General features: G+C 40.9%; 1 protein-coding gene across 5 annotated transcripts in view; it reads left to right on the top strand.

The window, feature by feature from the left end:
• TRAK2 (trafficking kinesin protein 2) overlaps positions 1-14,464 on the top strand; it is a 94,511-nt gene that overhangs the window by 62,478 nt on the left and 17,569 nt on the right. For 4 of the 5 annotated variants that reach the window (XM_068245152.1, XM_068245155.1, XM_068245153.1 and 1 more), the window contains 5 exons: positions 1,595-1,804; positions 7,596-7,674; positions 9,736-9,866; positions 11,359-11,433; positions 14,218-14,355. In XM_068245152.1, the coding sequence (XP_068101253.1) occupies positions 1,595-1,804; positions 7,596-7,674; positions 9,736-9,866; positions 11,359-11,433; positions 14,218-14,355 (633 nt within the window). The remainder of the gene's footprint in view (positions 1-1,594; positions 1,805-7,595; positions 7,675-9,735; positions 9,867-11,358; positions 11,434-14,217; positions 14,356-14,464) is intronic. The other variant, XM_068245156.1, reaches the window with a different exon arrangement.

The raw sequence follows: 14,464 nt of genomic DNA, 5'->3' as shown, positions 1-14,464 counted from the left end.
TCTAATGCGTCATTGTCTACCACATTGAATAACCATAGTAGCAAAGGTGACTGCAACTTATAGCCCCCTGAAAATCCATCTCTGCGTTTCCTTTGACTCAATTTATGTGAAAATTGTATTTTTTCAACCAGTAGTTGACAGCATAGCTGAAGAATATACCGTTGAATATTTGCAAATTACATACACATTCCTATTGAATTCTATAACAATTCCTTCTGATCTCTCCTCCCGTTTACCTCAGAACTCTCTGTGCCTCATGCCTCTCCCCCTCTCTATGCGCCATAAGATCTTGCAGCCCAGTTGTTTCCATGCCTCCTTATCCTATTCCTTTATAATCCTCATGGCCCATTATAACTCTGTCTACTCACTGCTTCCTGCCTCATTGTACCTCGCTCTTCTCTGGAACTCATAAATGTTATCTCTATTCTCTTCAAATGTGTTTTTTTTTTTGTCTCTAATCTGTACTAGGGCTCCTAACTGCTTCACAACTACCAATTTTTTTGATTTTTTTTTTTTTTTTTTTTTGATTTCTCATTTTGGATTCATGCCTATTTTGTCATAGCTGCCATTTTCATAAAGGCCTTCTGTTCTTCCCAGCTTATCTATTTCAGTGATTTATTGGTCTTATTTTACTACTTTATAATGACGTTATTATGTTTCTTATTGCTTGCAGTAAAATTTATATTGGCTTAACCTTAGATTTCTATTTGTATACGTTTCCAAATACATAACCCTTTTAGTCCTTCATTTTTACAAATCTCACAGATACAAAATTAATAAATTATGTTACGATTGTGGTGTTCTTTATGGTATATTTAAAAGCGGTTTGTCAATATGGTCACTTGATTATCAGCATTCTATATACATTTGTAACAGATTCCAGCTGCTTATGAGAGACAGAACTCCTATTTTATTTTTTGCTCAAACCTTCAACCCTGCAAAATATCTATGCGAGCTAAAATTGGCTCACTGCTGAATCGGTACCCCAACACATGGGGTTGTTTTAGTTCCAGAAGAATATCTAAGTTCTTATACTTCAATTTCTAGTGTGCCTTATTACTGGCTTTGTACTCAACCAACCTCCCAAACGCCCAACAAATTCATGCAGTTTGAAATTCTGCTTTTGCGGCACTTGATTGGACCATTTTCAGGCTGCATAAAATTTGCTGAACTGTCTCCATGTGGATCTGTCAAAGAATCATTCTTAGGGATGTTGTCGCTTTATAATAAAAATGTACTAATTGACTGTCACGACAAGAGCCCCTGTCTAGGGGAAAACATTGGGATGGGTAGGAGTAGGCGCGCCAACAAAAAGTTGTGACGGAGATTGTTATAATAATCAGTCGTACCTAGAAAAAGGGGTAAGGTATCAAAATATAAATTTTGTTGGACACTTAAAAGGACCACGCATTTTGCGGGTCTTAGCCATTCTTCAGGGCAGGATCAGTGTCCTGGTGTAGAACACAGCGGACTTGAAGTGGCTATAGTGTCCTTAGCCTCTTTTTTTTTTTTATTTGCGGTATAGTGCAGTATGTCTATTTTTCTCCCCTTAACACTCAAAGCTGAACACTTCTTCCTTTTACCTTTTTCATAGGTCAACCAGCTGCAACATGAATTGGTTAAAAAGGATGACCTGCTTAGGGTGGTATCTATTGCCTCAGAAGAGAGCGAGACTGATTCCAGCTGTTCCACTCCTTTGCGGTCCAATGACTCATTCACCATCACGCATGGGCTGCAGCAGCTTGACAATTTACATGGGAAACTCCGAGAGCTGGAGGAGGAGAATATTGCTTTGCGCTCCCAGGTAATCCAATATTTCTGAAATGTAAAAACAGTTTAAGATTTTGACAGTAGGTGTCCTAAGATCTATATAGGGCTTACACATTTGGTTGCATTAAAGAGTAACTGTTAGCCCCCAAATTGAAATTTAAATCTCTATTGCAATGTTTTATTTAGTATTTAAGTGAGCCAAAAAGCCAATGCAGAACTTAAAAATCAATCTAATTTTTTTTTACTATGTAATCTTTTCCCCCAGCTCCGGACGCAAAGCCGCATATCAGATACTGCTTAGCATGCAGAGCATGCCTATGTCTGGCCGACCCCCCCCTCTCCCCCCCAGGACCAGGTGGCAATATATTCTCCCCACCAAACAGCTGACCGCTCTGACACGGAGAGAGAGCGGGAGCACTTCCAGCGCCGCCACCGCAGAGCAGCCGCCGCCGTGCATCTCTCTCACATGTGAGAGAATCACATGTGACTCGGTGGCGGCGCTGGAAGTGCTCCCGCTCTCTCTCTGTGTCAGAGCGGTCAGCTGTTTGGTGGGGAGAATATATTGGCACCTGGTCCTGGGGGGGAGAGGGGGGTCGGCCAGACATAGGCATGCTCTGCATGCTAAGCAGTATCTGATATGCGGCTTTGCGTCTGGAGCTGGGGGAAAAGATTACATAGTAAAAAAATTAGATTGATTTTTAAGTTCTGCATTGGCTTTTTGGCTCACTTAAAGAGACTCCGTAACAAAAATTGCATCCTGTTTTTTATCATCCTACAAGTTCCCAAAGCTTTTCTAATGTGTTCTGGCTTACTGCAGCACTTTGTACTATCACAGTCTCTGTAATAAATCAACTTATCTCTCTCTTGTCAGACTTGTCAGCCTGTGTCTGGAAGGCTGCCAAGTTCTTCAGTGTTGTGGTTCTGCTATGAACTCCCCTTCCAGGCCCCTCTATGCACACTGCTTGTGTGTTATTTAGATTAGAGCAGCTTCTCTCATCTTTTACAAGCTGGATAAATCGTCCTCTGAGCTGGCTGGGCTTTCACATAGTGAGGAATTACAGACAAGGGCAAAGCTGTTTGCAGGAAGAAAAGAGCAGCCTGAAACTTCAGTGCATGAGAGATGCAGGGGGAAAGAAACACACAAATGATCTCTTGAGATTCAAAAGGAAGGCTGTATACAGCCTGCTTGTGTATGGATGTATTTTCTATGTGTGGACATACTGTACATCAACCTACTTCCTGTTTTGGTGGCCATTTTGTTTGTTTATAAACAAACTTTTTAAAACTGTTTTTAACCACTTTTAATGCGGAGGGGAGCGGTGAAATTGTGACAGAGGAGAATAGGAGATGTCCCCTAACGCACTGGTATGTTTACTTTTGTGTGATTTTAACAATACAGATTCTCTTTAAATACTAAATAAAACATTGCAAAAGAGATTTAAATTTCAATTTGGGGGCTAACAGTTACTCTTTAAAGAGCCAGTAAAGCAGTTCTCTGTTTGCCCAGGTCCTCTTGTTCTGTAGAGTTCCTTGGCTTTCTGAAAGCAACTCTGCTCAAAACATTAAGTAACAAGATGTGTATGTAGAAAGCTGCTGTTCAGGACCCTGGGAGCCATTCTTGTAAGGCCTGGAGATTTCCAGGAGGACAGCAAGAATATCGTCTGTGCTGCATTAAGAAATATGAATGTGGCAAATGGGGTTCAGATAAAAGCACTGGACATTTTGTACAGTGAGTGGTGAACAACAATTGCAGGATGTCTTAAAAGCAATTACATTTAATGTGCTATTGGCTCTCTGTGTTTTGCTACATTGAGTGCAGTATTGTCCCAGTTCTGTCTATGAATTCGCTTTTTTTATGTTAAAGGAATTCAATTAAGATTTCTAAAGCTGTAGTCCTCTGGGGTTTTTTTCTTCACATAATTATTTCGCTGTTTGTTTAGAAGACATTCCCATTTCTCTTCCTAACAGTCTGTTTTGTCGATTTTATTTTATGTATGCTTGTAATTTCATGTTGACATGTACACCAGAGGAAGTTCTAATTAGTGGCTGGATATTTTAAAGGATGCATATAAAAAGGATACTTTTCCCATTGATAAAATTGCTGGTAATAATGGAGCAATTGTAATAAATGAAAATGAGTGTAAAATAGTGTTTTGCTTTTTTTGTTTAGTTTTTTTTCTACCTCCTATACATTACCTCAAACATGCTCCCCCATAGTCAGACAAGGTTGGCCCAGTGAGTCAATCCACCTGCACATGGAATGACACTGTGTTGAATAGCCTAATTGCTGTCCACTGATCTCTGGGATCTCTATAAAGGGTTGCGTCCCCTGACTGACTCACCGGGCCAATGCTGTTGGTGTGGTAATGATAGAGCATGTTTGAGGTAATGTATGGGGGAGGGGCGGCAAAATAAATCGGTTTTACCTGCCTTGTCACTTATTACAATTCCTGTACTATTTATTGATTGGGTTAATAGAAAAAGTGTTATTTTGATAGTTGCCCTTTAATAACATCTGTGTTTCCCTTTAAGCAAGCAGTTATTTATGAGAGCTGATTGTGTTACAGCATTGGTTTCCACAGAATAGTTTCAATGCTTTTTATCTAATAGATATCACAAGCATTTGGCGTAGCCTTTATCTACAACCTAGAAACAGTTTGTTTACAAGTACAATACTAAACTGACCGCTTTAACATGGAACTATAGTTTCGTCACTTACATCACTTAATTGATATCCAAATCTCTATTTTGTAATGGTGTGTGAAAAAATGTGCACCCAAAGATTTGTGTCCAGAGTCCTTGTGAAAATAGTCTAAGCTTTAACATGTCCAGGACATTGGGGAGGGATAGTCTGGATCACAAGCAAGTTATGTTGGTGAGAAACTTTTTAACAGGTGCTACTTGGTGGCAAGGTGTGTGGGGTGCAATCTTTTTTTTCTCTTTTTTACAAGTCTCTAAACTAGCACCAGAATCTGGTTTAAAGAACTGACTTGAGAGGGATATGGAGGCTGCCATATTTATTTCCTTTTAAACCATACCGGTTGTCTGTTAATGCATCAGTAGTGTCTGAATCGTACAACCTGAAACAAGCATGCGGGAAATGCGGGCAAACTTAAGTCAAACATCTGATCTGAATGCTTGTTTAGGGTCTATGGCTAAAAGTATTAGAGGCAGAGTATCAGCAGGACAGCCAGGCAGCACCCTGCAATGTTTAATAGGAAATAAATATGGCAGCCTCCATATCTCTCCTAGGTCAGTTGTCCTTTAAGAGTTTTGGGTTGTTTTTTTGCTGTGCGAAATTGTTGTCTATTGTATAAACATTTGCATAAGCCTTATGTTCACACAATGTGGATGACTAGAAGGCTATTTTTAGAAACAGTTTGTTATCATTGGCACAGACGTTCTAGGCTGAATCTGGCTGTGTAATCCTTGCTGAGGTTTCCTGTCAAGATAGTCTGTGTTTAGCCACAGGTGGGGCTGCTGTACTAATACATATTTATGAGTGCAGCTTAATGCAAACCTGTGAGGAACAAAATGTTAAATACTTACCTAGTGGGTAGCTCCTGGATGGTCCAGAAGTTTCAGGGATTTTTGAGCCCACCACTGCTGCTTAAGTCTTTCTCCTTGTGGCTGTGCTCCAGTGCGAGTTCAAGCTTCTGCATACTGAGCATACATGAGTAAGGTCTGCTTGCCCATGGTTTACTGGACACACTCACACCACACTCAATCATGTTCAGTATAGGGAGCGTGGCGAAGAGAGAATAGTCTACAAGCTAAGCAGCGGTAGAGTTCCTGTCTGACTATTGGCAACTCTGTGACATAGTTTCCTCACTAGCTGTGAACTATTAATATACTTACAAAAAATACTTAATACTTACAATAAAAAAAAATTGTTAACATTTAGTAGTTGTCTGTGCAAGACAAAGTTCAGGGCAGTCCAGCTAGAGATTTTGTTTTTATAAGAGAACCAGGGGTGTAACAAGAGGGTAACCATTCCTGCAATTGCAGAAGAGCCCCAACTACTAACCTTCCCTTCCTCTGATAGGCTATGCTTGTTATGTGTGTGAGGATCATGATGGCCACACTTGTTTCATGACCCTTGTGAGATGGGCCTCAAGGCCGTGAAGGGCACCAAGGGGAGGCAAAGGAAAGGGTGTGAACATTGGGAGAGTCCCATTAGTTTCACTGAGGGCCCCATGAATTTTAGTTACACCACTGAAAAGAACTGTTACTTCTTGGGGTACAGAGATGAGATGATGAGATATAAAGGCTAAGGACTGACTCAGATCAAAGTCCAGCAGCATATTACAAGAAACAAAAGGACCATGAAGCACTACCTGTCATGAAACAGCCGTGAGAAACGCAGGTGAATCTGGAGAATTCAGTCGATTTCCTGATCGCTCTCTGTCGGATCTGTGCAGTCGTGCAAGCAATCAGAAAACGACTTTTGTGTTTTTAAAACCAGACCAGCTCATTCCCCCTACAGCCAGATGTCTCCATGAAAAGGGTTAGGAAGCTTGCTCCCCGGGGGGCCCTGAGAAATCCAGACTCTCCGGCACCGACCAGGGCAGACCGGAAGGCATTTGATGTATGGTTTCTTGTTGATTATATGGCGACTGTACATCGCACAGCTATAAAATTCATATAGTCTTATTCGGTAAAATCTGGCCATCTTGCTGATATGAAATTCATCGCGAAAGCCCGTCCGGTTATTGAGGTATGACCCTTCTCAAGAACTGGGTCCGCTGCACTAGCCATGTCTGTCATATTAATCTGTATTTTCCGGCAAGTATGAATCGGTTATCCACTTAAATATGACTTGTATCGTTTGTAAGTTACAGCATTTTATAAGTTTAAACCTAAAATCTCTCAGAGGGAATTAACCGTCATTGGTGGGTAATTTAGAGGGGGCCGGCATTGCCACACCCCCAAACCAGCTTCATTAAAAGTATCTGCGAGGGGCTCTTCTCTCAGTCCTCCAAATTCCATCTGTATGAGAGCGGTCTGCTGCCAGCCAGAGGACACATGGTTGGCGGCCATCTTGCTGAACTTTGAATTTTGCTCTGAAACAAAGAACTTTGCGGAACTTGAAACCAAGGACTTGATGATTTTCCCACAAAAGAACATCTTCCATGATCTAAGTATTTTTTTTCCTTTTCTTTTCATACTGCGCTATTAATGTCTCAATAATTGTTGATTTTAATGATTGTATGTATATATTATTTATATTGCTTTTCAATAAACGACGTTCAAACGTCCTTTGTTTATTCAGCTACCCTGCTATTCAGCCGCACAAACGGAGTCCAGACTTCTGAAGAGACGCTACTATTGTGATGTTGCTAGCCAGACAGAATAGAGTGTGTTTAACCGTTTTCATTTGCAGGACCAGTCAGTCAGTCAGTCGGGTCCACTGGCCCATACCAGTGGTGGTGGCAGATACCCTGAAATAGTGTGTAAGTTGTAATCACCATACCTCACCGGCTCCCTTCTGGTCGGGCTGCTGCCCAAATTTCCGTCGGTTTCTGCGCAAAGATCACGCCCACAGCTTGCATGGTCTGTGTGCTGAAACCGATTGGAAGGCAATTTGCAGTCTGACCACTAGGGATCTTGGGACACTGCCCTTGCAAGCTTAAAGTCTATTAATGTCTAAAACAGTAGGGAGGAAATAAGGGGAGGGGCAATATGTAGGGTGTGCATCCAGAGGCAGTGCGGTGTTTAACTCCTACTCTTTTCAATCATACAAACCACTTTCATTCTTTGCTCTTTTTTCGTCAGATTGGAAATAAAGTTACACATGAATATTTATTTTTCTCTTGTCGTTTAAGGCTACACATCTCAAAACAGAAACAATAACTTATGAAGAAAAAGAACAACAACTGGTCATTGACTGTGTGAAAGAAATTCGTAAGTGTTAAAAATTGAAATGACTGCAGCTGGAAATCAATACACCCGTATGATGGTTACAGTATATCTCCCTGTATTCATTGATGAAGCAACTAAACAAACATAAATAAAATAAAATTTTCGCAAGTACCCTGCATATAGAATTTAAATTGGGGTTGTGTAATGTGAACTAGTCAAGTGCTTTCTGGTGAGAAATGCCCATTTCTGGGGACAGGCGGTCACAAAGCTTATAGGACTCCTGAAGCGAATTGCACCTAGGTTTAGAGGACAAAAACCAGGGTAAAAAAATAAACTAAACTTTTCCCCCTGTGTCCTTTTGCCCCTGGTGCCACTTCTGTCCATCGGAGTCCTCCACGTACCCCTGTGTCCACTGCGTCCCCCAGTGCCTCTCTTGTCCCCCAGTGTGCCTCTTTTGTCCCTGTGTTCCTGTGCCTCTTTTGTCGCACCAGTGTCTCTTATCCCCCGGTGCCTCTTTTGTCCCCGTGTCTCTCTTGTCCCCATGTTCTGAGGGTGGGACCAGGGCTCTTGGTCAGATCCTAAGAGAACAGTAGATGATGGTGATTAGACGTTGTCCCCACAGTGCCCCAGCTCTGGCATAGAAGCAAGACCCGGTAAGCTGGAGATGCTGCAGGCACAAGGAGGGAATACCTGCATTGTCTCTGCTCGGCAGCTCATCGCGGGACTCAAAGCTTGCCTTAGTAAGTATGTCACCTACTGGAGGATGGACGCTAGGACAAAAGAGGCACCGGAGGACACTGGGATAAGACACACTGGGGGGACGAGAGCTACTGGGGGACATGGGGACAAGAGAGACACGGGGACGAAAGAGACACTGGAGACATAAATGCCCCTGTTGACAGCAGCACCTTTGGACCATAAGACTCACTTACTTTTCCCCCACACTTTTGGAGGAAAACAGTGTGTTTTATGGTCTGAAAAATGCGCTAATTCTTTTGTAATTTTTAAGAAACCAAAAAACTTGGAGGGGGTTGCACCTCCTGCAAAAAACTCATTTAAAATCCATGTCTGGAATTCAGTCTAAAGGAATTCTGTATAATGATGGAGTTTTGGTTGGGGTAAACTTTGTCAATCTATAACAACTGATAATGGTGATCTCTCTTCTCAGATCTAAATAGGGCTTAAAACATTTAACGAAGTATAAGCCTTACTTGTAGGCAGCCTCCCATACTAATTAGTTAATTTGAGTGGACCCGAATTCGAAAAAAAAAAAAATCACATTACAGACCTGTGATGCATATTAATACTGTAATGAATATTAAATGTACTGTACTTTATTTTTCAGATGTCGTCATTTTTGTCTGATGTAGTGTAACGCCATATGCTGGTTGACATGTGTCAGTTGGCAACCAGCTCCCGCCTTCTGAATATGTTAGCTGTGGGAGAAGGGGGGTGTTGGGATTTGAGAACCCCTCTCTACTGTGCGGTGCTCTGCTATATGAGTCCTTCCTTTCCTTTCAGGAGAGTCCTGCAGAGGTAGAGGGAGGGGGCTTATATGCTCCCAGCAGGACCAACCTGGTACCTTGCCTCAGCATCATCGGGAGGGTCTAAATACACAAATATTGGGAAATCTGCCTTATTAAAAAAAAAAAAAAAAAAACGCAACCCACAAATAGACCCATAATTAGAAATACTAATCGCAATAGGAGTAAATGCTAAGTGTCAGTTTCTGCAGTCATCCAAAGTGCCTGCAATGTTGCATTATGGAAGTGAGTGTAGGCTTACCCCTATGTCACCCCCCACACTATGCAAGGTTAATGGAGAACAATCAAATCGACATTCCCGTTCCATTGGGGTAGGTGACATCAAGACTTAGGAACATTTTTTTGTTTTGTTTTTTTATAATAGCACTGCTAATTAATTGGAACGCAATGTTGCTTTGAAGACCTACCCTCAAATGTATAGATTAAGTTGTTTTGCTTCATTTTTAGAGGTTTCTGTGTGCAGCATTTAAATAATGGAAATCAGGCACTCACTGCTGCCTCCCCTTAATCGTCTCACTTTCTTAAGTTGTACGTTTTCAATGTTTAACTGTCATTTCAGGAGAATCAAATGCCCAGATTGGTAAACTCACTGAAGAGCTTTCCTATAAATCTGATGAGATTGTGCAGTACCAGGAGCAGATCTCCACTATGCTCTCCCAGATGGTTGAGCTTCAGCACAAGCTGAAAGAGGTGGGTGTATGAGTACTTCCATTTATTCCCATAATGCATATTTATTCATACCTGAATAGGAAGTCTAGCAGTTTGTTCCTCATAGCACAAAGAAGTTGGTGAGTGCTTCTAGGTCTTGCTGTGCCACTTAGAAACATGTAAACATTCTCTGAAGACTTGTTTGTGCAGTTCTCCACAGTCTTTTTAGAATTTTACTATAACCGAACTGGGTAGCTAAATTTGAACTTTGATATCCTTAAAAGACAAGTGAAGTGAGGGTGATAAGGAGGCTTCCATATTTATCTCCTTTAAAACCATGCAAATTGCCTGGCTGACCTGCTGATCCTCTGCCTCTAATACTTTTAGTCGACCGTGAATAAGCATGGACACAAGATGTCTGACTGCAGTTTGACTGGATTCGCTGCATGCTTGTCTTAGGCGCAAAGAGATTAGCAGAACTGCTAGGCAACTGGTATTGTTTAAAAGGAAATTAATATCCATATTCTTCTCTCTAGTTGTCCTTTTTAAAGATGCTCATTAATGGTACAATTTTTAGTGAATGATTGTAATTTAAATCAACTTTCTCTGGTAGTTTTGTATGGAAGCTGGTGGGTCCAATGGATTCTGACCAGTCACATCGATTGGTTACTTAAAGTTTACCTGAAGGGAAAAAACAGCCCCTAGGGAGTTCTTACCTCAGCTAGGGGGAGCCTCTGGATCCTAAGGAAGCTTCCTCTGGCCTCCTCAGCTGAGGTGATCTACTGCTGGGACCCCCAAAAGTGGCTTTCCGCTCGAGTGGAAATAGCCGAACCCGATGGGGTCCACTCCACTGTACAGGCGCGAGCTGTCTTCGCAGTAAAGCAAACCCGATCAGTCAGGAAGCCGCTGGTGTGCTGCAGCAAATGTTATTGGGGGGGGGGGGGGGTATGGTCTGCCAGGGCTGGAATGGGGCTGGGTGAGGACGACAGGGGAAGCCAAGGTAAGTTTCTAATTTTCTTTCTTTTTACAGGTTTAATTAATAGAAAAATATGTGATGCATTTTTCATAGATATGATTGCAACTGGTTTAGATTGCAACAAGTTGGATTCTTCAATTCCGTGGATAATTTGAATACGATCTCTTCTTCAAATCTGAATCGTCTTATAGAAAATACGATCATTTGCAAAAAAAATGCACCATTAATAGGCACCTTAAGACCTTATTCAGAAAATGTTTATTCAGACTGATCCTACAGACCAGACAAGTGGGAGGAACAAAGTGCTTTTTTTTTTTTTTTTTTTTTTTTTTTTGTGCCAGGAACATGATTGAAAAGATCACCAGTGTTATCACAATGCATCTGACATAACCTGGAAGCACATATTTAAATGTTTTAGGTAGCCGCAGTTAATTGCTTAAAGTGGAACTTTTCTAAAGTATATTAAAGACACATAGAAGATGCTGGAGCAGATGTGACAGGGATGGCTTTACAATGTACTATATATAACTTTCAAACTGTCTCTACTATATTCAACAGAGTGCAATAGAAAAGGAGGAGCTGAGAATTCATTTACAAGCATCCAAAGAAGCACAGAGACAGCTTACTGCTGAAGTAAGTTTAAAGTGAACCTCCAGACTAAAAATCGACTCAGCAGCACTGAAAAGGCCTGGTGTTTCTTTAACAGTTTCACAGCATCAGAACTCTGTTTCTCTTATACAAGCCTCATTTTTAGCTGCACAGAAGAAAACTGCCCTGGCAGTTTTCCCCTTATGCTGTGCAAAGCATGATGGGATTTCTGATGTTCTTGTTCTGCTGTTTTGGTGCAAATTTTTTTTTTATTTTTACATTTTGAATTTGACATTTGAAGCCTAGCGCGTGCAGCTGGGAGGGGTTATCAGGACACCTGACAGTTGGAACTGTATCTCATGCTCCCTGTCACCTCCTTTCAACCAAAAAGATGGCTGCCCCCATGAATCACAAACATTTGCCTGTTCTTTTAAAACAGGGTGGGTAAAAGATTATATTGCCTATCTATTCTAATTAACATAACGAATGTAACTTAATAACAGTATGTTTGTTTAGGCTGAAGTTCCCCTTTAACACCTTTCGTAGAAATAAGAATTTTCTATTTGAAGCGTAAACACTTGTTTTGGCTTTGCAAGGATTGTATTGCTGTACTTGTACAGATTCCATCCTTTATTACCTTTCAGTCTGGTTTGTCTGAGTTTTTTTTTTTATGTATTCAAGAGAGCTGAACACTGTAATTTTACTTTTAGTACTTAGCGAAAGATATTTCTATAGCCCATCTTGGAGAAACTCCAAAACAGAGCTCAATAGGTTCAGTGGTCTAGTATGTGAAGTACACCATGAGCTTTAAACCTTTCATACCTTTCTTTAGATTTTCTGCGTAACTGGCTTACAATAAGCTATGAGAGTATTGGTGACTGTCAGAAAGACTGTTTCCTTTCAAAATTATCCTTTTAAGATCCGACCAGCTAACTTGAGTATCTGCAGACTGGGATGAACAAGAGGACCCTGCAGGAGTAGATCCTGTCTCTCAGAAAGAACAAAGGGGGCTGCTCTGCTAAACGCCAAAGTTCCACAAACCACAGCCTCTTGGGCACAAGGGTGCTTTAATGAGAATTCTGGCCCCCTCACCCCTGAATCTTCCGCAGCACCTGGGGTAGAAGATTCAGAGCGGGGAAGGCATAGGCTAGGTCAAAGCTCTATGCATCTATCCCCAAAGAAGTGGAAGTTCCAATGAAGTGGAAAATGATTTCCGTGAACAGGGACCTCAACATTGGAGACCTGGGCCCATATACAACTAACGTTTTCTCCTAGAAAACATTAATTTTTTTTATTTTTTTTTAAAGAGAAGATGAAAAATTATTTCCAACAATTTGCAACTGAAAAAGTTGGTGAAAAGTACTTTCAAAAACACTGAGCTTTTTCTTGCTTGCTGGTGGTTTAAAAAAGCTTATTGACAAGGTTTGAGAATATCACCTAGGAGGAAACTCAGGAGAAAAAGTGATCTGCATGTGGGCCCTAGTTCCTCCCTGCTTGTTGAGGAAGGCCCCTGCTGTGGCATTTTCTTTATAAATCGTGAAGTGCTGACTTAGGATGATTCACCATCCAACCTTGGGCGCAGGTCATTTGGGTCTCCCTGCGCACAGCTCAGCGGCGGTGCCATAATACGTACGCCCCTGGGGAACCTGTTTATAAATATTTGGGTGGAGGCCGAACTGAAAATTTTAGGCGATAGCCCTCCTTCACAATGTTCAACACAAAAGGATTGCGATTTAACTCCATATTGTGCACCATCTCCTATGTTTACTCTTTTGTGGACTACAACCAAAGGATTCAACATTCTGTACAGCATGGGTCACACAACTCACACACCATTACATTGTTTGTTTTTTCTTGGTTCTGACCTGCTGTGTATATCTGGGACATGCTGATGATCGCTTAAGATTACACACACACGAATGAGATTATTATCATTTTAACTTTTTTTTTGCCCAGTTAGTGGAATGTGAGCTGCACTTTTTTTTTTTTTTTGTAAAATTGGAATGGGGTTAGGCTGTTTGTCCTTTCGAACAATTAATGGTGCATATTATTAAATGCAACAATGTTTTGTTTTTTTGTTCTTTCTGCTAAATCCTTTTAAATTGTAGAACTTACCGTATTTGAGCACAGAGCTATATTTATGATCTCTGGTGTACAGCATAAATACTCAGTAGTGCTTTGTCACGGTTTGAACTTGAACAGATAATTATTGCTGTTAGGTTTGGTGATTGACCACCCGAATGAACCTAGAAGCTTAAACAGGCTATACACACATTGCTTTTCCCGTTTTGATGCTCAGAAGATTCAAATCTTCTGTGAATTCATGGCACAATAATGCTCCATCAATCAATTTCCGAATTATTTATTTATTTTTTACTAAAATCAGTCAGAAGTGTTGGCCAGACCAGATAAAAGACTTTGGTCGTTTGGTAGCCTATATTGTTACACTGCATGAGAACAGTGCAGTGCTGCAGTTTGATCAATTTTTCAATAAATTCCTTGCTGGAATCTATTGAAAATAATTTTACAGCATATGGACAGAATTGATTACTCCATTGGTTCCTAACCAAGAGAAAATGATCATTTGGGACCACTGTGTGTGTGTATGGCTGTCTTTAGTGTGTCTGCAGATGAATACCTCAAACTGAAAGGATAATTTTGCCTGCGCCATTTACCCAGTAGGATATTCCGAGTCCTCTTTTGTGTCTGGGCAATCCTAGCTGAAAGTAGATTAACATATAAAAGGGTCTAGTAAATTATATAATAGCTTATGTAGCTCTCATATGGTATATTTTATTTACATCATTCTCTCCTGTATGTTGAATACAGCTTCATGAAGTACAAGATCGTAATGCAGAATGTCAGGGGATTCTGCAGGAAACTCAGGATGAACTGAAGACCATGCGTTGTAAAGCCAGTCCTTCAGCTCTTCTGAGGAGGCCTCAGTCATACAGTGTTTTCCCTGTGGTGAGTATGCCGTGATGCATAAAGACAACCAAATTGTTTTCAATGAGCAATAACCTAAGTTTCTACAGGAACACCAAGTCATTGTGTTTTTCAATGTTTTAACCATTTC

Source organism: Hyperolius riggenbachi, chromosome 7 (assembly GCF_040937935.1).
Source record: "Hyperolius riggenbachi isolate aHypRig1 chromosome 7, aHypRig1.pri, whole genome shotgun sequence".
Lineage (NCBI taxonomy): Eukaryota > Metazoa > Chordata > Amphibia > Anura > Hyperoliidae > Hyperolius > Hyperolius riggenbachi.
This window is presented reverse-complemented; position numbering and strand designations above follow the sequence as displayed.